Source organism: Dipodomys merriami, unplaced genomic scaffold (genome assembly GCF_024711535.1).
Source record: "Dipodomys merriami isolate MVZ:Mamm:240054 unplaced genomic scaffold, mDipMer1.0.p SCAF_5, whole genome shotgun sequence".
NCBI classification, from domain to species: domain Eukaryota; kingdom Metazoa; phylum Chordata; class Mammalia; order Rodentia; family Heteromyidae; genus Dipodomys; species Dipodomys merriami.
Window position 1 is genome coordinate 26131959 of NW_027206068.1, and position 27125 is coordinate 26159083.

Sequence of the window (27125 nt, forward strand, 5' to 3'; positions counted from 1 at the left end):
TTCAAACTGTACTGTGAAGTGCTCTTACTTTATTATTTATTTGTTTTTGTATGTCGGTTCTGGTGCTTGAACTCAGGGCCTGGGGCACTGTCCCTGAGCTTTTTTACTCAAGACTGGCACTCAACCATGTGAACCACATTTTTTACTTCCAGTTTTTTGCTGGCTAATTGGAGATAAGAGACTCACGGTCTTTCTTACTGGGGCTAGCTTCAATACATAATCCTCAGATCTCATCCTCCTGAGTAGCTAGTATAATAGGTGTGAGCACAGGTACCTGGACAAGTTAAATTTTTTAGAAACTAATTTGAACTACCTGATCAAACTTATCTCAATTATGAGATTGTATCAATGTATGGAATCTTTGGATGTTTCAGACAGATGCATAAAGTATATGATACTAAAAGTCGAGTTTAAGACTACATAAGGGGCTTTACAGTACATCACAGATTAGTGATAAATCTCTTGATTTTTAAAGCAACACTATTTCCAGGCTGGGATTTGTGGGCTTCATCAAAATAATTTAAGTTGTACTGGTAAGAAATGATTCCTGGGGTTGGGAACTCCTACGGGCACAGGGACAAAATGAGCCTTAAAGTTACAAGTTACAAGGCACCCAATCTTCCTACCACTAGATTCTCCTATCTCAGGAAATCTCATGATGGAATGATGTACCTGCTATATGCTTTTCTATATTAACATTCAATCTCACTGAAGTGCTTTTTGAGAGCTACATGCAGAGGTTTTTGTTTATGCTGTGTGTGTGTGTGTGTGTGTGTGTGTGTGTGTGTTTATGCTGTGTGTGTGTGTGTGTGTGTGTGTGTGTGTGTGTGTGTGTGTGTGTGTGTGTGTGTGTGTGTGTGTGTGTGTGTGTGTGTGTGTGTGTGTGTGTGTGTGTGTGTGTGTGTGTGTGTGTGGCTCTGGGGTGTAAACTCAGGGCCTGAGTTTAAACACCTTACTAACTAAGCAGGTGTTCTACCACTTAAGCTGCTCAGCCAGCCCATTTTTGCATTGGTTATATTAAAAAATTGGGTCTCACTTTATGCCTGGGCCAGCTTGTGCTGAAAACCTATTTGCGCTCCCCTTTGTCATTGGGATGACAGGAATGTTCCACTGCTCCAAGCCATTTTGTTTCAGCCTAGCATCAAGCTTTGTCAAGATGGACTCTCTTGAATGTTTATGCCAGAGTTGGCCTTGAACTACAATCCCTAATCTCTGCTTCCCAAGTAACTAGTATTACAGGCTTGAAGTCTCCAAGCCTGGGTTCTGTTTTAAGGTCAAAGAAACAAAGAAGACATTCACAATTACATTACTATCTTCTGTTTGCAGACACAGTTTACTTTTTACTAAATAAATAAAAGTAGAACTAACCTGAAAGACACAACTTAAAAACAATATCAAATCATATTAGACAAATTCTTGTAAAAGTCTGGGCTTCCAAGAAATCAGTGAATGTGGAAAATATCAAAACACACAGACTTAAAAAGTCTTAACTGTTGTGCTGACTCTTCAGATATAATTTTATCGTCAGGTTTGTTTCAGAGTAAGTTTCTGTTGTTACCCATTAATAGGAGCAGAGGGTCTTTCCCAGAAATTTTTTTACTATGTAATAAAAATAACACTGTGTAAGAAAAATAACACTGTAACTATAAAAAAAGATAGCTGAAAACACTCTTGAGTCCGAGAATATACTCTGCAAAAAAAGAAAACTGCAATTGCAGTGAGCACTATGCTCCTGTTTCTTTTTATTCAGAGATGCTTCTTAGATAAAAATGGTTCTACGGAATTTGAAGTACAAGCAGACTGAGATAAAATTTATGAAAATATATAGATAAAATAATTCCACTGTTTCTTCTGTGAACCTGTATGCCTGTTAACATCTTCTCTGTGATTATTTCCTTTACAAAGCACAAGAGTATTGATTCTTCAGTAAATTACATACCCTGGACTCCGCATCATCTTCTTCTTCATCAGGATTATAAGCTTCTGCGCATACTATAAATATAAAAATGGACACTGTAAACATTCACTCATAAAACACTATAATGAACATATCCTTAAAAACTAATGAACAGAAAGAGGGTCAAAGTGTATAAAACCTAAAATTCCAGAGAAAGCAATTTACTCCCCAAAACTCATTCATATAGTATCATCTGAGAATATAAAGGGTATTTTAAGACACTGACAATTGCATTTTGCTTTCTCCTGCTCAATGTAATACATCTTTGTGTTTGCCTCCACTGTCCCATAACCAATGTGTAAAGAAGCTTCTATAACACCCAAGAGTTGGATGGCATTGCTTAAAATCTTTACCAATTTAAAAAGAAAAGATTCAAAGATTTAAAATTTATTAAAATTGAACCACTGTCATGTTTATAGACTGATTATATTTTTTCTTTTGTTCCTATCTGTGAAGTTTTTGGTTTCTGTTTTCACTTTGAACAATTTTTAAATAACACTATCTGTTGGAATGTTCATCATCCTTTCATCCAATTTGCTTTTTAGTAATAATTACAAAGCTTTTTACTGTTTGCTTATGCTTACTGCAAGTTATAGGAACTGAAGAAGGAAATGCTCCAATGCAGTTTACTCAACATTAATGATCACATTACTGTCACTACTGTGAGCTCAGACACCATTTTCTCACTTGCTAATCCCAAGAATTGTTTCTTTTCTCAGTTTTTTTTTTTTTTTGAGTCAGTTGTGGGGCACTGTCCCTGCACAAGAGTGCTCAAGAGAGCTCAAGGCGAGCACTCTACCACTTGAGCCATACTTCCTGTTTTCTGGTGGATAATTGGAGATAAGAGTCTAACAGACTTTCCAGCCCTGGCTGGCTTTGAACCAGGATCCTCAGATCTCAGCCTCCTGAGTAACTAGGATTACAGGCATGAGCCACCAGTGCCTGGCTCTTTTCTGGTTTTTTTTGAAGTTTTTTTTTTTTTTTTTTTTTACTTTTAGTCTGTGTCCATAAGAGACTTATTTATGCATAAAAAATGGAAAGAACTGGATGGTTGCAAGGCTGATGAATGTCTTATGGGAGTCTCAGGATGGTAACTATCCTCACCATTAGTACCAGAGCTAACACAAAACCTACATCTGCATTCTTCTTTATTCACCTGTACCCACTGTTCTTAACCAGGACCTACTTCAACCTCCACTTCATCCTCCACAGCAGAGCTTTGACAATGTCTGGAAACACTGATTGTTTTTACTGGGGCTAGGAGAGCAGCTACTGGCTTCCACGGGGTTCAGGTTAGGGATGCTGCTAAGCATCCTTTAATAAACAGTATAGTCCTCAGGCATCCCTGTACTAAACAAAGCATTATCTGGTCCCAAATGTCAATCTTTTATATTACTTTATTCAACCCCATTTAAAAGATGAAGGACTAGGCACAGAAAGGTCAGGATTGTACATCTCGATAAGGAACAGACTGATATGCAAACTTAGGAGTGTCTTGCCTCCAAAGTCCTTCCTCTCAATCACTGTTTTTCACTTGCATGCTTGATGAATTTATTGACACAATGCCTGGACTTCAGCCTTGAGCATCAGAAATCCAGCAGAAGCAGACCTGTCATGGGAACCCCCCATTAAGGATCCTCACTGAGATAGCTAACCAGAATGTCACATTAGTAGCTAACTTCTTGAAGCAGCATGGAGTCAGCATGACCAGCCAGGTCTCTCCCTGTAGGAAGACCACAGAAGAGCCAAATCACAATTAAAAGGCTGCTTGGAGAACAGGATCCGGGAAGCTACAGAGTCTGTCAAATAGATGGAATGTCACATGACATTAGGCTGGCCAGCCTGAGGTATCCACACACACAGACTACAGATGGCCCTGCTAATGCGCTGGGATGCTTTAATTGGTTGGCTGCAACTCTCCAGAGGGCACAAGGACATCTACTTCTCCTTAGCTTCCTGTCTCCATTAACTGAATAGGCAGGGCTGCTACATAATTTGGTAGGACCCAGCACAGAAAGAAAATAGGGGCTCCACATTCACAAATTCAGATATTTCAGACAAAGGCAGTAGAGAATTAAACCAAATGTAGGTGACATACGTATGACTAAGAAGCGCACCGAAGTGGCCTAGTTCACAAATCAACACAAGACAAGTTAGCGTAGTAATAATAGAATACTTGGAGGTTTCTTTGAGCAGTACTGAGGTTTGAACTCAGGGCCAGATGCTTACCAAGCAAGTACTCTTTGAACCATACCTCCAAACTTGGTTTTTCTTGTTATTTTTGAGATAAGAGTCCCATTTCCTGTCTGAGCTCACACTTATATGTGACCAACCAGGGCTCTCTTCATTGAAATGGGGACTCATACACTTTCTATCCATATCATGTGACACATTAATATTGATCTTACATTGTATTGATCTCACATCAGTGTTGATCTCATAGAACATCCTAATTCTCTTGATTTATAATCTGCTAACCACTAAATCCTAACTAAGCATAAATGGGGGAAGACTCTATTAAATTCTAAATTGGTTATCAATCTTTCCAGTTGTATTTACTACTTAAAACTGATCGAATAGTATGTGTGAGCTATCTGGTTCACTACACACTATTTGTACAACACTATAAATACTTCTTGGCATTCATGTTTCACTTGGTTCATCACTTTAGAACTCACTTCTTACAGCCAATTCAAAAGCAAACACTGCAATTTTGTAAAAGGTACCTTTCAGCTCCTTATAGTAACTTAACAGTTTCCTCTAACTGGAGCTATCCCTTCTCTCCAGCTCCCACTAAAAGGCCAGATCAAGAATCATATCATGGGTTGGGATACAGTTCAGTGGTGCAGAGCTTGCCTCACCTCTGAGGCCCTGAGTTCTATCCCAAGCACCGTAAACAATGTTACACCTTGATTTCATCCTCTCCCTACACAGCTAATTTAGAAGCCTCCACTTCTGTGCTCATCGTCTGGTCTCCCCCAACACAGCACAGGAGCTCACTGCTATTACTTACCATACTGTATCTTCCAAATATGTGACAATCTGTTTGGCTCTCCAAACTGGGACTATCTGTGTTTTCCTCTTTTTATATTGTACCTGAACCAACATGGTACATTTCTTGACGTAATGCACATTGGAATGAATAATGAACAAATAAGTTTATGAAGTCTTTAAGAATGAAGACAATGAAAACAATAACTGACTTCAAACATGAATAGATGGAAGGAGAGAAAGAGGGAACAAGAAAGAAAGGAAGGGAGGGAGGGAGGAAGGGAGAAAGGAAGGGATGAAGGCAGGCAGGCAGGCAGGCAGGAAGAGACTGCTGTGGGTTAAAATGTCTTACATTATTTGTTCAAGAAGTGAGGGGTAGGAAGTGGCCCAGTGGCTCAAGTGGTAGAGTGCTAGCCTTCAGCTTAAGAGCTGAGAGACAGCACCCAGGCCCAGAGTTCAGGCCCCATGACCAACAAAAAAAAAAGAAAAGAAATGGGGGGTAAAAAAAAAAAAGAGTGAGTGAGGGAAGTGGGGAAGGAACGGATTGTAAGAGATAAACAAAGGAGGAGGTAACAATGCTCGACAAAAAATGTACTCACTACCTTACACATGCAACTGAAACCCCTCTGTGCAGCATCTTTACAATAAAATAAAATTTAATATTTAAAAAATGAGTGAAATTAAGTGCCTCTGTCTACTCACTGAAAGGCCTGGTCCAGAGATTAGAAACTCGGTGAATATTTATGCAATATATAAATGAATGACAGGCTCTATGTCTGGATGACTAATCAAACCAAGGCATCCACATAACTTGCATTGCATCTTGTATTTTTTCTGAAATATATCTATTTGCCTTGTCCTTTTTAAGCACTCTGAAATTTAGCATGGAACTATTTATTTTATTCTTTGGCAATTCAACAGAAGTGAGAAGTGGGCTTTGTTTTTCAAACTTTACACTCAATTTTTTCTGTCATAGCATATATAAATATGCTATATATATATAGCATATATATGTGAATACCATATTGGTTGTTGAGCACAGTCCAAGGATTAAAGCAGATCCCCACACTGCAGAGGACTGTACACTGAGATAGCCAGACAACTGCCAGAGACTCAGAACAAATGGAAACACAAGAACTACACTGACTGTCTTGTAGAACTTGGCCTTCAGTCTTTTCATACACTAGAAACAAAGGCTATACCAGTTCTCAACATTTTCACCAAGACTTGGCTTCACTTCGTTGCTGATGCTTGAAATTAAGTACTCTCAAAACAACTCTTTATTAAACACCAATATACAAACCATATTGGCATCCTGACTAATAAGGAATGAAGAACTGTAGAAACACTGGGTACTCAGCTCTGACACAGGAATGCACACAGTTTGTCCTCCATAAATATTTACTGGAAGAATCAAAGACAAATCTGGCCTATACAGAAGGACTGTGTTGTGTGGTTTGGAGACCTTCAGTCTAGAAAAAGAAAATACTCTATACAATATACAGAAGTCAACTGTCCATGTTCTCAATACACAAAGGTTTCTAGCATACTTATTTCAATAATAATCAGCTTAAAATAAGCAATTATAAAAGCACAGGTTTATCAGACAAGAGTTCTGGCTCAATACAGTTAAACTTGGCTTACTGAAGTAAAAATACCTTCCTACAAAAGGAAAGAAAATTTCCTTCAATAAATACCAGGTTGAGACATGTGCCTCAACCCTGGAAAAAATGGTTCTTAAAGCAAAACATAGAATCTTATTTATTTATTTATTTATTTAATCAGTCATGGGCCTGAACTCTGGGCCTGGGTGCTGTCCTTCAGCTCTTCAGCTCAAGGCTACCACTTGAGCCACAGCGCCACTTCCAGCTTTTTCTGCTTATGTGGTGCTGTGGAATTGAAATCAGGGCCTCATGCATGCAAGGCAAGCGCTCTACCACTGAGCCACCTTCCCAGCCCTGATTTTTTTTTAAATAAAGCACAAATATATATTGAACACACGCATACATAAATATGTATATGTATTATGTATGATAGATGATAGGTAGATAGATTATAGATAATATCTATGCAATAAAATCTCATTGAGGGAGGGAAGTCTACAGGGAGACGAGAAGCTCGATAATGAAAAGATTGGGAAACAATGGTATAAAATATAGCAATTAGGGGCTGGGAAGTTGGCTCAGTGGTAGAACGCTTGCCTTGCATGCCTGAGGCCCTGGGTTCGATTCCTCAGCACCACATAAGCAAAAAGAAAAAAGCCGGAAGTGGCGCTGTGGCTCAAGTGGTAGAGCACTAGCCTTGAGCTGAAGAGCTGAGGGACAGCGCCCAGGCCCAGAGTTCAGGCCCCACAACCGGACCAAAAAAAAAAATATATATATATATATATAGCAATTACAGGTAAGTGAAGGAAGGTGTGCAGTGACAGGTGCCCCCTTCCCCATCATTCACCTTTCCACTCTGGTCATTTGGTGTATGTTATTCTCATACACTAGTAATGATCTCAAGCTTGAATTCACAGAGCAGAGACATTTGGAGAACATGCCCCAGATAAACAGGTTCACATTTTGATCTCAAATCATGTTCAAGCAAAAGGTCTAATTTTATTCTTTATGAATTTGCTAGCTTCCAATACGTTATGCTTATAATCTTAGCTTTCAGGAGACTGAGACCTTGAGGGGTCAAAGTACAAGGCCAGTCCAAGCAGAAAAATATATGTCTCCATCTCTAAAATAATGAGCAATTAAGTCAAGCTACAGGCATGGCTGCTGAATGAGTGTGAGGCCCTGAGTTCAAACCTCAGTATATATATATATTTTTTTCTTGAAATGCATGGGTGACAAAGAATAAAGAAATGATGTACAAATTTATAAATGTGTAAGAATGGGTTCCTTATATTCTTTTGTTATACATTATAAGCAACAAGCAACAGACGTGGAAGATCACAGTAGTGACATATACAAAGTACTGTGGGAACACAGAGGAGGGAGGAGCACCCAGCTGCATGAAGATCAGAAAAGAAGATGATGTCACAGTAATGGAACACCCTAAATAGTTGGCAGACAGTTGGACAAAGATTACTGAGGAAAGAGAGTCCTTAGTTCCCTGTAGGACTCCCAGGGATCACTGGCACACAGTAAAAGTTAACATTATGTGGCAGAAAAAAAAAATCATTATTTTGGTTGGACACGCAGACACTGCATGGCAGGTTAGACTAGCTTCATGGCAGGACATAGCCTCAAATCTCAGTAACTAGAAACAGCATCAGTTTATTTCTTGCTCACAAGAAATAAGGTATGTCCATCTCAGGACAGTGGGTACTTTGTTCTCTGTGGCTGTCACTGAGGGCTGCAGATTGACAGGGCCTCCACAATCTGGAAAGCCACAAGGCCCTGAAGGAAGGGCAAACTGCTCACTAACTCCCAAAGTTTCTACCAGGAAGTGGCAAAAGGAACACGTCACTTTGTAAGTGCCATGATCACGGCCAACTTCAGAAAAATGGGGAAACACAATATTGCCATAACCACAGAAGTGGAGAAACCCAGAATACTGTCATCAGTCCTGATGATCACCAAAGAACCCAGCTGGTAACTCTAACTCAAGATGTCTCCCTTCCTTCCACTCTCTTCCCTTCCTATACTCTCTCTTCCTGCCTTTCCTTCCATTCCCTTCCTTTCTCTCCCCATCCCACAGGCTAGAAGGCAAATGGAAGAAGGACTGATATTAACCTCACAGTCTACTAAAAAACAGGGAAGATGGGGATGGGAAGGTGGCTCAGTGGTGGAGCGCTTGCCTTGCATGCATGAGGTCCTGGGTTCAATTCCTCTACACCACATAAGCAAAAAATAAAAAGCCAGAAGTGGCACTGTGGCTCAAGTGGTAGAATGCTAGCCTTGAGCTGAAGAGCTGAGGGACGACTCCCCCCGCCCCACACACACAAAAAAATACCAGGGAAGAGCTGTAGCTCAGTAGCAGAGCATGTACACATGGCCCTGAGGTGAGCCCAAATGGGGAGATAAAGGAATAGGAAAAAAGGAAAGGAGAAAAGCTGTGAACTTCATATTTTTTCTACTTCTTGAATCAAAAGATTGAAATATTACACACGTGTAATCCCAGCACTAGGGAGGTAGCGCAGTAAGAGTGGAGCTGTGGCTCAAATGGCAGAGCTTCAGCTTTGATCATAGAAACAAGCAAAACAAGGAAGAGCATGAGGCTCTGAGTTCAAACCCAGCAGTAAGAGTAGAGCTGTGGCTCAAATGGCAGAGCTTCAGCTTTGATAATAGAAACAAGCAAAACAAGGAAGAGCATGAGGCTCTGAGTTCAAACCCAGTACAGTCACAAAAATTAAATAAATAAATAAATAAGGATGCACAGAGAATCCCAAGTTCAAGATCAGCCTGAATCACACAGAAAGACACAAAGATCCTGTCTCAAAACCAAAAGCTATATCCACTCTGATATAGGCCATACACACACACAGATATGTATACATACATATGCTATAAAAAAGAATGGCATAAATATATTCTTTAGTTATGTTGAAGAAATTCTATATATTTCACATTAAAGAGTAGGTATCTAATTCCTAAATCATCCATGTTTATGTCAAAAGAGTTGCAACTATCAAATATTTAATCATCTAACCCTGACTTGGTGACTGTACTTGACCTAGAGTCCTGCCTCTCCCCAGGTGTGCTTTAAGACTCTCACCCACAATTCACCTGCTTAATCCCTCTCAAACTTTTAAACCTACCTTCCTGATTAGATTGGTTCCCAAATAATACCAAATACATAATTACCAATTCTAAGAATTTTCTGTGTGTATGTGTGTGTTTTCTGGGGCTTAAACTCAGGGCCTAGACATTGTCCCTGAGGTGTTTTGCTCAAGGCTAGCATTCTACCACTTCCAGTTGTTTTTTTCCTTATTGTTAATTAAAGAGTCAGACTTTCCTGCCCAGGCTGGCTTTGAACCTCAGTCCTCAGATCTCAGCTTCCTGAGTAGCTAAGATTACAGGCTTGAGTCACCAGTGCATAGCCATAAAATTTTTTGTTATCTCCACTGTAAACATTCTATCATCTTGTAAACATGCTAAATATTTCAAGTATTTTTGTTAAGAAAGCTGTCATTATCTCTTACAAAACTATTATTTTTGTTGCTGCTTAACAGCAACAAAATAAAACTTCAAAATAGGCTTGATTCTTTTTTATGTTTTTCTGTTTCTAATGACAAGTTTCCTCCACATAGATACCTCTCCTCTTTCAAGTGACTGAAGAATCAAGAACTACTGACAACTCACAAATATGCTTTCATGTTCAGAACTCTATTAGAATGGGTATTGCTGGTATAAATAAACAGTAACAGTACTCTAAACAAATAAAATTTACGTACTATGGTTGCTTTCTTTTTTATCATTAAAGCTACAGAAGCCAATAACATATCTAAAATTTCAAAAATGCTTCTCAAACCTGCATGCAGTGGCTCACACCTGCAATCCTAGCTACTCAGGAGGCTGAGGCTAGAAAAGAACTAGAATAGAAATTACATTTGCACTTAGCTCACAATGAACTAGTAAAGATTTCTGAGCATTGTATTTAATGGATGTTATAGATTTTAAGAAATTGATAGCCAAAGAGAAATCAAATAGAATTCTGATCCTTTGGTTTAAACATCAAGAGATAGCTTCCCAAGTCTGTACAAATATATTTTGCATTGTTCAAGTGATATGATCATCTCCTGAAATTTTGTTTGGTCTGAAGCCTTCAGTCATATTAAACTAAATGAAACTACAATTGATAGTGAAATAATACAGCCTCATTTATCAAAGTTTAAATTTTAGTAGATAGTAGATAATAGATCTAGAAGCACTTCAGGCTTCTGAATAATTTTGTTAATTATTCAGAATTCTATTTGAGTACTTCTGTTTTGGAAACAAATGGTGCCTAATGAACACCTAGGAGAGAATTAGAACAGAAACACTACCCAGATTCTTTTAATTTACTAATACATTTTCAGAACAAGTATCATTTCACTAGACTGTTTTAGGTCAGGCAACTGGGCCTTAATACAGCTAGGATTATTGAGAAATGGCTTAGTCAATGCTTAGCTTTACAGATTTAGAAATGCCACTGTCAGATAGCAGCATTAGAGGAATATCTCTCAATCAAAACATCTGTGTGACTGTCACAGATCTAAGAAGAATTCTGATGCTATTAAGTATTACCAACTTGTTTCAGAACAATACATAACAAAACAACAAATGACTCGATATGAGATATATTAAAATGAATGTAATTCAATCTGGCTTATTCATTATGTAGAGTCAAAAGAAATAAATTCACTTAACCTACTAGAAAAAAATTTCTTCCAAAAAAAAAAAAGAAAAGAAAAAAATTTCTTCCTGAAGAGAAAAAAATCAATTTCCGTTTCTTGTTCTTTATTTTTATTTTACCTTTTAGTTTAATTATGTATATGAGTGTGTGTATATATGCTGGTACTAGGACTTAAACTCAGGCCCTCACATTCTTGCTCAGCTTTCTTGCTCACAAATGGTGTTCTACCTGAACCACACGTCTTGCTGGTCAACTGGAGATGGAGTTTCCTGATGGCTTGGAACTTTGAGCCTCCAGATCTCAGCCTCCTGAATACGTAGAGTTGCAGGCATGTACCACTTGGCATTCAGCCCCAACATTCTTTTTTTTTTAACTGTTACTTCTTCAATTCAGAATCTCTATTGATACTTGTAAAGTAAAGACTGACAAATATTAAAGTTTTGAAAATACCAGCAAGTGCTAATGGCTGCTGTCTGATATGGTCAGCATAGCAGCTTTGCTTCAATAACTGGATTGAGAAGACACAAGAAAAGCAAAGCATACACTCCTGCATATATACATACATGCATATATACACTGGCCTGGATGAATTCTAAGTGGGAGAGCTCCAACCAGCACCATACAGTTTTGCTGCTACTGGAGAAGCAGCAATTTAACTGCAGGTGACCCGTGACTGAGGCTTTATGAGCTCTCCACACACCCCTGGCTGCCTGCATGGCTGTGTGGATTTGCAGGAGCTCCTATCTCTCGTTGTCCACAAGGCCATGGTACCCACACACTGGGGTGAAGTGGTTGACAGAAAGTAAAGGCTGCCTGAAATGTCAGTTTCTGAATTCACAGGACTTAACTGGTATGGCAGAACCTCTAACCAACCTCTGCCACTAAGTCAGGCAGACAACAGGCCAACAAGCCAGAGAGATACAAACACACCAACAAAAAGTGGAGACATTAGCTACATACCACCGCCAAGACAGAAACACAGACTTAGCACCAGCAAGTTACCAGAGAAAAAAGGCAGACACTGTGAAGATTAAAAATCAGAATCCAGAATTCCTCAATTAGGTAACCTACAGTGTTCAGACAGGAAAACAATAGTGTGAAAAGAACAGCTAATAAAAACTACCTCTAACTGGGCCTACTTCTTGGATTTCAAAACGATTTCACAGGAATTTTAAACATGTTGAAGAGGTAAAGGAAACTATGATAATCAACTGAAATGTAATGACAGTGACTCAAAAGACTCAACAAATCCACAGGTCCAAGCAGTTCAGTGAACCCCAGCACAGGATAAATGAAAATCCATACATAAACACATCTAAAAAAATCAAACTGATAGAAGTCAACCAGAGAAAAATTTCAAAACACAATGAGAGAAATTATGATGTATCTCATACAGGGGAATAGTAAAACAACAAATCCTTATTATAAACAAGGAAAATCAAAGGTGGTGAGATGGTACATTTAAATTGCTAATAGAAAACAAAAGCCTGATCTGCAGGTGTGGCTCAAGCGGCAAAGACCCAGACATGAGTGAAAAAGCTAAGTCAGGGCATGAGGCTCTGAGTTCAAGCCCCAATAATGGCACACACACCAAAAAAGAGCATAAAAAATTCCCCTTCAGAATTCTGTACCTAGCACACAATTATCCTTTAAAAGCGAGGTGCACTAGACACTTGTGGCTCATGTTTGTATCTAAGGATTGCAGTTAAATGCTAGCCTATGCAGAAAAATCCGTGACTCTTATCTCCAATAAACTACTCAGAAAAAGCCATAAAAAGCACTGTAGCTCTAGTGGTAGAGCACTAGTCTTGAGCAAAATGAAGCTCAGGGACAGACCTCAGGAGCTTAAGCCCCAGGACCGGCACCAAAAACAAAACAAAAAGTAAAGTCGATGAACTAATTCTCAGATAAACAAAAACTGAGAGGATGGGTAGCAAGTATGTGGGCCTAACAAACTAAATCTTTCAGGCTGAGAGGAAATACCAGATAGAAACTCAAATTTAAAAAAAAACCTCAAATGAAAAAGTGAAAAGCACCAGAAAAGATTCATACTTGGCCAACAAAATGGTAGAAAAGATTTATAAACCATATGTCCAATAATTAGAATATATAAAGAACTTCTACAACTCAACAAGAAAAAAAAACAAGCAACCTAACTTAAAAATCATCGTGATTTAAATTTCCAGTGAACAAAATGAAAAGATATTTAGTACGTTAACTAATCATTAGGAAAAGTAAACTAAAAACACAGGGAAATACACTTCAAACTTACCATGTTGGCAATTATCAAGACAAATAAATAAAACAAAAATGCAGAAAACAGTTAAGTGTTGGTGAGAATGTAGAGAAACTGAGGTCCTTATGCACTGGTGATGAAAATGTAAAACTGTACAGGTAGGTATTGTAGTTCCACAAAAACCTAAACATAGAATACCATAGAATTACCATATAATCCAACACTTCTGTGTCTGGGCATATATCCCAAAAGAGTGAAAGCAGTGATTCACGTAGATTTTTCATCGTAGCACCATTCACAATAGTCCAAAGGAAGAGCCCTCCCATGTCCCACAGCAGATGAATGGATAAAGATAATGTAGACCACAAATACAACAGAACATTATTCCATCTTAAAGGAAGGAAACTCTGACAAGTTATAATGCTGATGAACCTTAAAGATACCACACAAAGAGGAAGCAGTCAGCCACAACAGGACAAATTCTGTAGAAATCTATTTCTATGAGGTACCTAGGGTTCCAAAATTCATAGAGGCAGAAAGCAGACTGATTGCCAGGGGCTGGGGAGAGGAGAATGGAGAGTTAAACACATCATGGGTACAAACTTTCAATTTGTGAGGATAAATGCTGTATAGATGGATGGATGATGGTAAAACAATATGGATGTTCTTAATGAAACACAACTGAAGCCTTAAATATGGCTAAAACGGGTGAATTTTATGTTAAAGGATTAATAATGAAAATAAACAGCCAAGTGTTGGTGGCTCACCCTATAATGCTACTGCTCAAGAGGCTGAGAACTGAAGCTCACAGTTTGAAGCCAGTGAGGGCAGAAATGTCAGCAAGATTCCAACACTAATTAGCCAGTAAAAAAAACTGAGCTGCAGATATGACTCAAGTGACAGAGTGCCCAGCTGTAAGCAAGAAAGCCAAGTGAGTTCAAGCTCTCGTACTCATAAAAAGGGAGTAGGGATGCTGGGGGAACCCAGAAAACTTGCAGCAATGGCAACTTCATTTCCCCTCACCTCGTAGGAGGCAAACTGACTGCATGGAAGGCACACTTACCCCTTTGCACCTGTGCTCTGGGCAGTGTGTATATAACAGAATCAGGTAAGTGACAACCATCACATGCCACTCTGCTGTGCTGTCCCACACACTAACAGGCCAACTACAATACACAATTCCTGTAGGGCGAGGGCACAAGTCCACTCCCTCATCTTAAAGTCTCAAAGAATGCATGCAACAATATCTTGCAAATAGTGAGTTAATAAAAAATGTTTGTTATTTTAATTAAAGTGACAGTACGACTAAACAGTTATAAAGTCATCTCTTGTATGGTTATAAAAGTATAATTATACCATCAAACTGACATCTTACAACTTAGAAAGGCAAGTCTAAAAACAAAAATATCCAATGTGATTTAAAATGCACTTATTTTGCATAGTATGAAGGAACCAGGTGAGTAGTCTTCATGTTCTCAAGAAACACTGTTCGTAAGAAAATAATAAGAGCCGGGCGCTGGTGGCTCATGCCTGTAATCCTAGCTACTCAGGAGGCTGAGATCTGAGGATCGCGGTTCAAAGCCAGCCAGGGCAGGAGAGACTGTGAGACTCCTATCTCCAATAAACCACCAGAAAACCGGAAGTGGCGCTGTAGCTCACGTGGTAGAGCGCTCGCCTTGAGCTGAAGAGCTGAGGGACAACGCCCAGGCCCAGAGTTCAAGCCCCACGACCGACAAAAAAAAAAAAAGAAAAGAAAAAGAAAATAATAAGAAAAACAATTTCTTAAGCTGAGAGGTAACAGTGACCTTTAGCTTACCACTTTATCTCTGTGATCTGTAGAAACATGTAGAGTATTATTTCTTCTCTGGGAACTTGTCTGTTAGCAGCTAGATGAATGGATAGTAAGATAATGGTCCCATTCTTTTAAAGAGAAGTGACATTTGTCCAGTATTGTTATTTCTTGTCATTCTCAAGTATGAATCTGTCATAAACAATAATGTTTCTCAACAGAAAAACGACACATCCAAATAGCTCACCCATAGCTGAATAGGTGACATGAACTTCCTTTAGACCAGGGGCTCACAAGGGTTGCTAAGATGTTGAGGCCAGCCACTCAGGTGCTATGATATGCCAGCCAGCCACTTAGGTGCTAGGATATGGGGGCCAGGAACACAAGAGCTGCTAGGTTATGGGAACAGGCAAACAGATGGAGATGAAAAGGGACAGGAGCCTGCTATTCCCTTGGTTTCATTTCTAATAAATTACCTTTTCACATTAGCGCTGGCACCGAGAGATAACAGGGGCATGAGATACTAGGAGTGCTTTAATGGCTCCTCCCCACCTGAAGAAGAAGCCTGGACAGTTCCTGATGCCTAGAATTGTGCCCTGCCACCTCAGTGAACCTCTCCAGATGTCACCCTCCACCCAAGTCCTTTGACCTCCTATGCCCAGTGCTGGCAGGTCTGGTTTTACCTCACTGCCCCATTGCAAGTCTCACCCTGGGAGTCATTTTTCCACCAACTTCTTCAGGTTCAGCTCTGTTTGTGGCTCACCTGGCTCTCTACTTCTAGGCCCCAGAAGTCCCTGCCTAGCCAGAGACATATTTCGACAAGTGATATCATAAGGCCAAACTGAAGAGAATTACCTACTGAGTAATTATTAGGGTGAGATAATGTTACTGTCATTCTGTACCCAGACAAACAGAGCCTTAGAAAGGCTACTGAGAACACACACACCCTTCTAGTAAGTAGCTATGTAAGGAACAGAGCTGTACTTCAACCTTAGACTATCGGAAACCCAGAGCCTGTGTGCCTCTGCTGGTAAGGTAGATGACAGCACTAAAGCGGTGTCAATTAAAGGCAGGAATGATCCTGGCCTCAAGCTCCTGCCACCAATGGCATGTGTGTGTACACACTGCATGCCACCAGTGCTGACAGTAGAGCAAATGGCTGACAGCAAACTGAGAAGATGGACTTCACACAATATGGAATATGAACAGCTGACTGCTTGAGAAAGCACAAAGCTTCCTTCCCCTTATTTCCCAGCAACATGCATAGTACAAGATTAAAGACCAGTTCAACGGTCCCCTTCCTGTGAGCTGTGTTCTGGAAAAAAAAAAAAAAAAAAAAAAAGATGCCCTCCCCTTTGCCTTAGGCACAATACGAGTCATGATCAGCTTCCCTGTTACACAATGACTACATATGGAGAGTGTGCCTAATGTAGTCCTAGGGACACAGAAACAAATGATAAATTCGTGCAGCATAGTCATTTTCTCCCAGCATGCATTTAGCTACTAGTGATCACCAGGTTGGAAATGTTATAAGGAATAAAGATTAGGGTTTTTTTTTACATATGAATGCCACTAGAATAGTATCAGCAAATTCACTGGATAATTTGAAAATGACCTCCAGGGAAACATAGTAATTTGGGGGTGAAGTGTTTTTATTATCAAATAATTTTAGAGTAGAAACAAGGAACAACAAGGCTAAAAAATATTTTGAAAATGAAAGCTCATGTTCCCTGAACCAGATTCAAGACAGGACAGGGACTTCTGCTTTCATTACTTCCTGGGAACGAATCATTTTCTGCTTGGGGTGATCACATAGTGACTTTTAATGTCATATTATTTGTGAGATTTAAAGACTTTAATTTCACCTTTGAATTTTTCTAAATGCTAGCTTCAATGAGATTTAAAAATGTTAGGTCTGCCAAACACATACTATAAAATTCAGTGCTTGTGGCAAAACATTAAAGACTAGGATAATTAACTCCAGGAGAAAAGAACATTACCAAATGCATAATTTGGAGGTCCATTTTCACTTGCATTGCAAGAAACAATTACTTATCAAAGCAAGTAATGCTCAAAAGTAGTTCTTGAAGGTCACACTGAACATCTCTTGGACATAATGACCAGTGGCCAGCCCCTGCCAGTCACAACAAGTGATAACAAGATAACTGTTAAGGATAGCTTTCAGAACTCTGAAAAAGCAAAATGGACTCAGGGAGTATGAAAGCAAGACAAATTGAATTTTGACAACCAAATACAAGGCAAACCTGTTAGTGAATATCAATAAAAAGAGAGGGCAAGAACTTAGGAGGACAACTAAGAAAATCTGAGTCTAGACTGCCCATGAGACAACAGTATTTTATCAAGGCATAATTTCATGAGCGTGATACTATACAGAAGGTCCCCATTTGTAGGAGATACACATTCAAGTATTTAGGACTCCTAAAAGGTTCAATTAAAAATTAAAGTGGAGTTGAGCATGGAGGCACACACCTATAATCCTACCATTCAGGTGACTCAGGCAGAAAATGCATTCCAGGACAACCTGGGTACACACGAAGACTCTGACCCAGGAAAAACCAGGGTGTACATGTGTGCCGAGGGGAGATGGATGGTAAATGTTGAAAAACATATTAAGAAATGGAACCTAAAGGAACTCCTTGAGCTCTTGTTTAAATATTTTTAATGAACTCCTTGAGCTCTTCTTTAAATCTTTTTTAATAAGTAGGACGTTTTTCCAAAATAAAATCTTTTGACTAAAATTTGACCTCCTGATACCAGGCGGCACTCTCTCAGGACTGACTGGGCATATCCCTGTCCCAAACTCAGAAACAAAACCAGAGAAAAGCCATTATAATCTTTTTAAAATCTATGATGTACCAACAATAAAATGGTCCCTTTATTAAAGACTGATATCAAATGGTGTTAAGAGCCTCTAATGCTTTTTTTCTAATAGACTAAGGCACAAAGCTGAGGGTTTTATTGGTTTGCTTTAAACCATGTTTAAGGAGAGCCAAGCACTAACACCTTTAAGACTAGACATTCTGTTGAGGGTTTTATTAAAACCATTTATTTTAACACTAACAATAAGCTTAGATATTCCTGTTAAGATCCCAAACTTGAAAAAGAAGAAGATACCCAACTGATAAAGACATAAGGATCCCAGTTCAAAGTTAATGAGAGATCCTGTCTAAAAAAACGACTAAAAGCAAAAGGGGCAGCAGGGAAGTAGCTCAAGTAGTAGCAAGCCTCAAGATCCTAAATTCAATCCTTAGCATTGATAAACAAAGGAAAACTCAATGAGTCAAATAAGTAGATATATATGATTATATGTATATAGGTATCTATGATTTCTCTGTAGTTTAAAGTAGTGATTACTGGAGCCTTAAAGTATTGTGTTTTAAAGGCTGTATATGACAAACCTACAGCCAGCATTATACTTAATGTTGAAAAACTAAAGCCATTTCCTCTAAACTCAGGAACGAGACACGGATGTCCACTCTCTCCACTTCTCTCCCATTTAGTATTAGAATGCCTAGCTACAGCAATAAGACAAGATGCAAACATAAAGGGGATCTAAATAGGGAAAGATGAAGGAAAACTCTCCCTCTTTGCAGATGACATGATCTTGTATTTAAAGAATCCCATGGACTCCACTCCTAAATTACTCCAGCTGATTCAAAACTTTGGCAAAGCAGCAGGGTATAAAATTAACCTTCAAAAATCAATGGCTTTTCTGTATGCCAACAATGAGAAGAGCACGGCTGAAATCAGGAAAGCAACTCCTTTTGTGGTTGCCCCACAAAAAATAAAATACCTAGGAAATAACTAAAGAAGTGAAAGACCTCTACGATGAAAACTTTTTCTTGTTTTGTTTATTGTTGTTGTTTGGTCACAGGGCTTGAATTCAGGGTCTAGACGCTGTCCCTGACCTCTTTTGCTCAAGGCTAATGCTCTACCACTTTGAGCCACAGCTCTACTTCCTTTTGTTTTAGGATCAAAAGCAGGCTTTTTCTTTCCACAATGGATTACTGGTGATGTTTAAAGTAGGAAGGTACCACCATACAATATATTATAGGTTGCCAGGTATCATCTGCCAGTTACAAATACTTCAGGTTCTGTAGTACTTACAAAGCCTAACCTGACCCATAAGTTATCCATGCCTTTGTTTCTACTACTCCCTCACCATAAGCCTTTACCCTGAATAATTAGCTTCTAAAATGCTGAGTAAAACTTACCCATTCAACATTTTATTTTTAATAGATGCAGCATAAATAGCAAAAGCCCCAAACTCAAAGATAAAGGAAATTCATTTGGAACATGAGAAATATATTGTAACTCCTATCAACTCTTTCAGTGAATCAGCACATATTATGTACGTATCATTACAAAATATGGCATATTAGATTATATGTTAAATTATAATGTAGTATTTATTTTTGGAATTATAACTTTCCAATAGATGAGTAAGAAACTGTCAGGCATCAAATTCTGTTTTCTTCCCCTAAATTCAGTTCTAATATGAAAGTTTATACTTGAATTCTGAAAAAAGAATTTCTGATATAAAACTATCAAAGAAGATATCTTCAGAGGTGGTTCTGATGATCATGTATGATTTTTTTCTCTACTATATTTGAGTAAACAATCATTTATTTTTTTATTTTCAGGCAATGCTACTTTTATGAAGTTCATATTGATATCCTTCACTAAGCCTCCTTTTCAGTCACTTAAATTAGTAAGAGTTGTAGAATTTCCTCCTTAAAATGTCTTAACTCCATTTATGTTCTTTGCCAGAAAAAAATCAGATAAATTTTATAAGAATTAAAATAACAGGGGCTGGGAAAGTGGCTCAGTGGTAGAGTGCTTGCCTTGCATACATGAGGCCTTGGGTTCGATTCCTCAGCACCACATAAGCAAAAGGAAAAAAAAGCCGGAAGTGGCGTTGTGGCTCAAGTGGTAGAGCACTAGCCTTGAGCTGAAGAGCTGAGGGACAGTGCCCAGGCCCAGAGTTCAGGCCCCACGACCGGACCCCCCTCCAAAAAAAAAGAATTAAAATAACAAAGTCAGCTGGGCACTGGTGGCTCACTCCTATAATCTTAGCTACTCAGGAGGCTGAGATCTGAGGATTGCAATGCAAAGCCAGCCTAGGTAGAAAAGTCTGTGAGACTATTATCTCCAACTAACCACTATAAAGCTAGAAGTAGAGTTGTGGCTCAAGAGGTAGAGCTCTATCCTTAAGCATGAGTTTGCTGAAGCCCTGAGTTCAAGCCCCAGGACACACGGACACACACACACACACACACACACACACACACACACACACACACACACACACACACACATACACACACACACACACACACACACACACACTCAAAATTAAATAAAATATAGGTATGTATTTAATTTAACAAATCCCACTTTTTCTTCCTTAAAAATCACTGTTCTTGCCGGGCGCTGGTGGCTCACGCCTGTAATCCTAGCTACTCAGGAGGCTGAGATCTGAGGATCGCGGTTCAAAGCCAGCCCGGGCAGGAAAGACTGTGAGACTCCTATCTCCAATAAACCACCAGAAAACCGGAAGTGGCGCTGTAGCTCAAGTGGTAGAGCGCTCGCCTTGAGCTGAAGAGCTGAGGGACAGCGCCCAGGCCCAGAGTTCAAGCCCCACGACCGACCAAAAAAAAAAAAAAATCACTGTTCTCTTGTCCAAAGCACAAGATACAATTTCGTTTTCTTGGCCCCAAAAGATGGAAAAATATACAGGCCTAACCAATTAGAGGTATTCCACAAAATTAGTTCTTTTCCTTCTAATAATCAAAATCATCCTCACAATCATGTCCAGTATATTATATTATTGGGGTAACACCTTTACCCCTTTTAAAGCTAATTGTTGAATATAACATGAATATAACTTGGTACTATTTACACCGAATTCTTTCCTGCTGTGTTATTTCTACTAGTCTGTCATTGGGAGAACAAATGCAAGATCTGCTTTTAACATTCCACCCTCTTTCTATATTTGCTCCCAACTCTTGCTGAAATATAGTGGAAACACATTTGGAAGGTTTAAAATTATAGTGCTTCATGACTAACTTAACCTACATATTGTGCCCCTGATCCATCGATTAATGATAAATACATTGTATAATAAGTATTAATGGAGCTTACCCAGAAATAAATGTCACATATCATAGTCTGAAGCAGGAAGGGTGATTTCTCATTCTAAGTCTGTTACCTATGTTTCCATTGAAAGAAAGTCATATCATAAAGACAAGATATACCACAGTGATCCTCCTTGCTAGCTGTCACCACTGTGCAGAAAGGGCACAATTTTTCTTTTCTTTTCTCTTTTCAAGCCCCTTCCTAGGGCTTGAATTCTGAGCCTGGAAACTGTCCCAAAGCTAGTGCTATACTACTTAAACCACAGCTCTACTTCTGTTTTTGTTTTTGTTTTTGTTTTTGTTTTAGTATCTAACAAGAGATAAGAGTCACACAATTTTCCTGCCTGGGCTGGTTTCAAACTATGATCCTGAGATCTCAGCCTCCTCAAGTAGCCAGGATTACAGGTGTGAGCCGATGATGCCCAGCAAGGTCACAATTTTCATCCAAAGCTCTGCTTTAGATCAAATTTCATGCCTTACTGACATAAACATAACCTGACTCCACAAAAGGCATCAAAAACTAGAGCTTATTTTCATCCTTTAAAATGCAAATATGCTTCAAGATAATAAAGCTCAAAATGGCAAAGTAGATACCTTCTCCACACAGCACATTCCTAATTCCCATCAATGTATACCTAGCCACTACACAGCAAGAAGAAATCATGCCAGTGCCTGCTGACAAATTAAAAAACAAAAGTCAACCTGAAAGCATCTCTCATATTTTAGCACAGGTGGAAATCAGCAGGTGTTATAAAATAAGTTACTCATGTCAAGAATGATCTGTTCCAAACATTAATCTTGTGTTTTCAACACAATTCTACTTACATTTAAAACAAACTAAAACTTTCTCAAACAAATATAACTTCATCTGTCCTCTACCTTCAGAGGAGAAGAAATCACAGAGTAAATTTTCTAATAATAGTTTACCCGTTTCAGTGTCCAAACTCAGTTTGCTGAAGTTATTCTAGACAGAAATGCTCTGAATGATAGTTCCTTGGCAGTATAGTGAGACTTGGTCCAGGAAAGCTACTTGAAGCACCAGTTACAGGGCTTTCTCCCACCACACAGTAGGTTAGTAGGGTATATTTAACATAGCAATGGCCTCTGGGGAGTCAAAAGTTGAAGCCATTTGTTCCTATTCTAAACAGCCCCATAGATATGAGTTCTTAAATCTGAGAGTTTTCCTGCCCCTAGATAAATTCATTCCCCTATCACTGTTTCTAGTCTCCAGCACCTACCTGCTAATCATTGTTTCTGAATTTGGCTGGTTAATCAGATAACTCTTTCTTGAAAGCCAGTAACTTTTTCTTGAAAATAGGAAGAAACACTGGAATGAGAGTCCCACATCAGCTTGTGTGACTCAACCACAGCCACTTAGAGGGCATCTGCAATCAAGTGCTAACCTAAGAATACACGACAGGCCTTTATTCTGAGAAAGAGATCAGCAAGCAAGTTACTATTCTACAACAACTCTCTCTGTTCCTTCTTGTCCAGCACAACTATCAGTAAGATGCTGTCATGCAGTCACACTTACCTGAGGCACGCCTTGTGAATCGGTTTATCACTGGAGCTAAAAGAAAAAAGCAGAATAAAAAGATTAGAATTAAAACACCTAATTTTTCCCAAACCCAGAAAAGGTCCAAATTAATAATATCATAATTTAAATACAGAACAATATAAACAAAAATACATGAGGAACTAAAAACACATGAAAATCAAATGTTTAAATTCACTAATATATCCATGTTTTTCCTATTAAATTAATTTTCCCTGAACACTTTCCATATAAATCTCTGGTTAGGGTCTGTAACTCCAGTTACTCAGGAGGAGAAAATGAGAGAATTGATCAAAGTTTAGTGGCTAGTCCAATGAAATAAGTTAGTGAAACCCGATCTCAAAAACAAGCCAAACATGATGGTCACAACTATAATTCCAGTAATTTAGATTGAAGTCTGAGGCTTGCTCCAGGCAAAACTGAAACCCTAACTGAAGGATAAAAAGTTAAAGAGTAAAAAGGTCGAGAGTGTGGCTCAAGTGTTAGAAAACATCAGCTCAAGCCCCAGTACCCACAAGATAAATAAAGTAAAAATTCTTGGCTCTAGGTAGCTGAAATTATTTAATCAGAACGGTATAATTCTAGATAATAATCTAAAAATGATTTGATAATTACACGAAGTGCTTTAAAAGTTTATGTCCTTTAAAAGAATAATTCTACTTTTAGTGATTAATTCTAAAGCAATACTACTAGAGAAAGAAAATGTACGCACAGACCTAGCATGATTTTAAAAATGAAAACATCAAGAAACAAAACAAAAAATGCTCATGGTTACCAAATTCATTTTTAGGTGAAGGGTAAAGGAAAGTATACCCTTGAATGTTACAGATTTGGTACTTGTAGTCTTACAAATTTTATTTAACCTATTATCCAAGATGTGCAGACCTGAACACTGATAACTCAATTCCAGGTTAGCACCAGCACCACTCTGCTGGCAAACCCACCCTCTGTCCACAGCCCGACTCCATTGGGCTCAAGGCTTCTTGAGTTGACTAGCACAGTTATCTCAAGAAGTGAAATGGTTTGAGTGCTTTATTCAAACTTCCTTTGTTGACAGAAGTAGGTAAAATTATGGGTCATATTGTGTAAGAAAGGAATCTTGCATTAACTGTACATTCAGGTGGCAAATGCCATGGAGCTAGCATCTTTAATACTTTTAAAACAGAAACCAGTAATATTAGCACCAAGGAAACCCTCAGGTCATGTAAATATGGAATTTTTATCAGTAGTGTGATTGATCATCTAGAAGAATACATATGGGGAAAAATATTGTCAGATGTTTTACATTAATCTTGACTACCATACTGGTTCATATGTAATAACAGAATCTTCATATAACTGATGAGGAAACTTTACAGTAAGATTTAGAGAAACTGATGACTTTGCTTTTAGTCCCACAGGCTTTTAATCCCTAAAGCAAAGTTGGAGTATTTGAACCTAGCACCAAAATACTGCCTAAGAAAGATGCTAAAGTGAAAATAATAATTCCTGAAATTGTACATTTTTCCATATCCACCTTCACTATCATTAAAGACTACCTTTGTGAAATAATTCATTCAAAAGTCCAATTATTAAAATAGTATGGCTTATAGAAAAAGTATATCCCTCCAAATTGATTAAGGCATAAAATTATTTTTATTCACATACCAAAATAATTGTCACACATTTACAAAATCAGCCGGTGGCTCATGACTGTAATCCTAGCTACTCAGGAGGCTGAGATCTGAGGATTGCGGTTCAAAGCCAGCCCGGGCAGGGAAGTCAGTGAGATTCATCTCCAATAAACCACTAGAAAAGCAGAAGTGGCGCTGTGTCTCAAGCCTTGAGCTGAAAAGCTGGAGACAGTACCCAAGCCCAGAGTTCAAGCCCCATGACCGACAAAAAATAAATAAATAAAATATGTCTACTACAAAGAACTTTCACATGATAAACTGCATGTACTTTGCTACACATACAAAATTGTCTATCAGTTTTTTTGGATACTTTTTTAACTTTCCCTGTCTGCTTCTGCAACTCCTTTAGAATGTAGCCTAGAGAGGCTACTATGGAGACTAGAGACAGTACACAGAAAAACACAACAGGTAGGACAGGCAGGCAGAGGCAAAATGAAGGCAGAAGCCCTACCACAGCCTTGGTAGAGGGGCGGAGGAGCTGTCTTCTCTCTCCTGGCCCAACCCCACCCCAACCCCAGCCTCCCCAGAAGAGGAACCCCTAGGACTGTAAGCTTCTGGCTTGACAACTAGGAAGTGTGTGTTCTCCAGGGATCCTTAAGTTTCTGCATTTTCTGAAGCAGTTACTGTAGATTTCCCATACAAATTCCATCTAGAATTGTTTTTGGCAGTGCTGAGGATCAAACCTAGGGCCTTGTACATGTTAAGCAAATGCTCTGTCACTGCGCTACAACCCCAGCTCCTGAGAACATGTTGACTAATTTTAAATTTACAGGGGCAATTTTGGTCATCACCCTAATTTAGAGGACCCTTGTAGCAACCTCCAGAACAGTCCTGCAGGAGAAAAGAACTGACCTGCATCCCACAACTTTTGTCCTGTGTGACTTTTAAATATTCTGTTGGCCATTTGTGTTATCACAAGGCCAATTATAACCATCTGAGCCTAAATTATAACATTGCTTTATATACGCCTTCAGTTATTTTATGTGGTTTTAATATAGGCCAAAATTTCCCAGTACTGCTACAAGATGAATCAAAGGAATTAGGTTTCCCTTCTTTTTTGTTGTTTGGAATTATACTAATGTATGTTTATTTTAGAAAACCATATCACTGCTACAATGCCATCTGTGAATCTGGGTGGCCAGTACAATGCATTCATCAGACTGCATTTTCAGCTTTCTGATTCTCAGAGTCCAAACACCAGAGGAGAATCTAATTGCATCATGCCTTCATGTTCACAAATTGAAGCATGCATCTACTGCATCCTACAATAATACAGTATTTCTCCTTGGGGTTTTCTTCTGCAACTGTATTTCTGATTTGTGGGCACACAGGTGAAACAACTATGATTTTCATTTCCCAACAGGCCATGGAACATGGAACATGGAACAGTTAGAATGACACCAGGCACCTGTCCAAGAAAATACAGAGTTTGATCAACAATTACCCAAATCCCAACCTCTCACATCCATTCCCCTTTTGAAGGAATGAAACGTAAGTTTCATCCCTAGATTAAGTCACCTCTGAAATCTTTCCACTAGCTAGCACAGAGAGTAAAAAGGTTGAGAACCTGGGTGGAAGTCTTATTGAAAATAAATGTACATCTGGCCCATCAATGCCATGTGCTTTCTCTCTAGGGAGCATAGGAAAGGGAAGGGAGTGGAGGCAGCGAGGATGGTACTCACGCACATTATACATACCCAATGGCCAGAGGAAGGCAGGGCAGCAGCAGGAAGGAGCCATGGCTCCACCATTGGCCACCTTCCACGAAATTGGGGAACTGTGTGCCTTTGACTTATGAAATATGGATGGTAAAAACCTGCCCTTGTTTTTTCAATAGATTTTAATGAAGGAAAAACATATCTTTGTAAGTTTGTCAATATACACTCCTATCCACATAGATGATGCTTATTTACTGTAAACTAATAATTATCAGTTTAAAAATATACAAAATGAACAGCAATACAAATTCTCAAAAAAAAAAAAACACAACTAAATGAAGCCAGGTGCTGATGGCTCACACCTGTAATCCTAGCTACTCAGGAGGCTGAGATCTGAGGATCATGTTTCAGCAGGAAAGTCTCTGACTCTTATTTCTGATTAACAACCAGTCAAAAGTAGAATTGTGGTTTAAGTAGAGTGCCAATCTTGCACACAAAAAAGCTGAGGGATAGTGCCCAGACCCTAAGTTCAAGTCCCAGTAACATTACCCCCCCACACACACAAATGAAAGGATTTTAATGTGTGACAGAACAAATTAAGTTTTCTGAGAGTCTTTAAGGGTTTCCACCTTTAGATTTTATTATTCAGTAGATATTCTGTGAATATGTATGTGCATATGTGTAAGTGAAAGAAAAAGAGAAAGGAAGACAGAGAGACAGATAAAGACAGAGACAGAAAATGACAGGAAATATAGGAAAATAAAATAGGAAACATACT

At 38.8% G+C, this 27125-nt stretch overlaps 1 protein-coding gene across 1 annotated transcript in view; it reads right to left on the reverse strand.

Annotated features, from left to right (window-relative positions):
• Nucleotides 1-27125, reverse strand: part of Prkar2b (protein kinase cAMP-dependent type II regulatory subunit beta) — an 83656-nt gene that overhangs the window by 34743 nt on the left and 21788 nt on the right. Inside the window, exons 2-3 of the mRNA XM_069996239.1 lie at nt 22996-23031; nt 1940-1992 (exon numbers count right to left, since the gene is read on the reverse strand). Coding sequence (XP_069852340.1) covers nt 1940-1992; nt 22996-23031 — 89 coding nt within the window. The remainder of the gene's footprint in view (nt 1-1939; nt 1993-22995; nt 23032-27125) is intronic.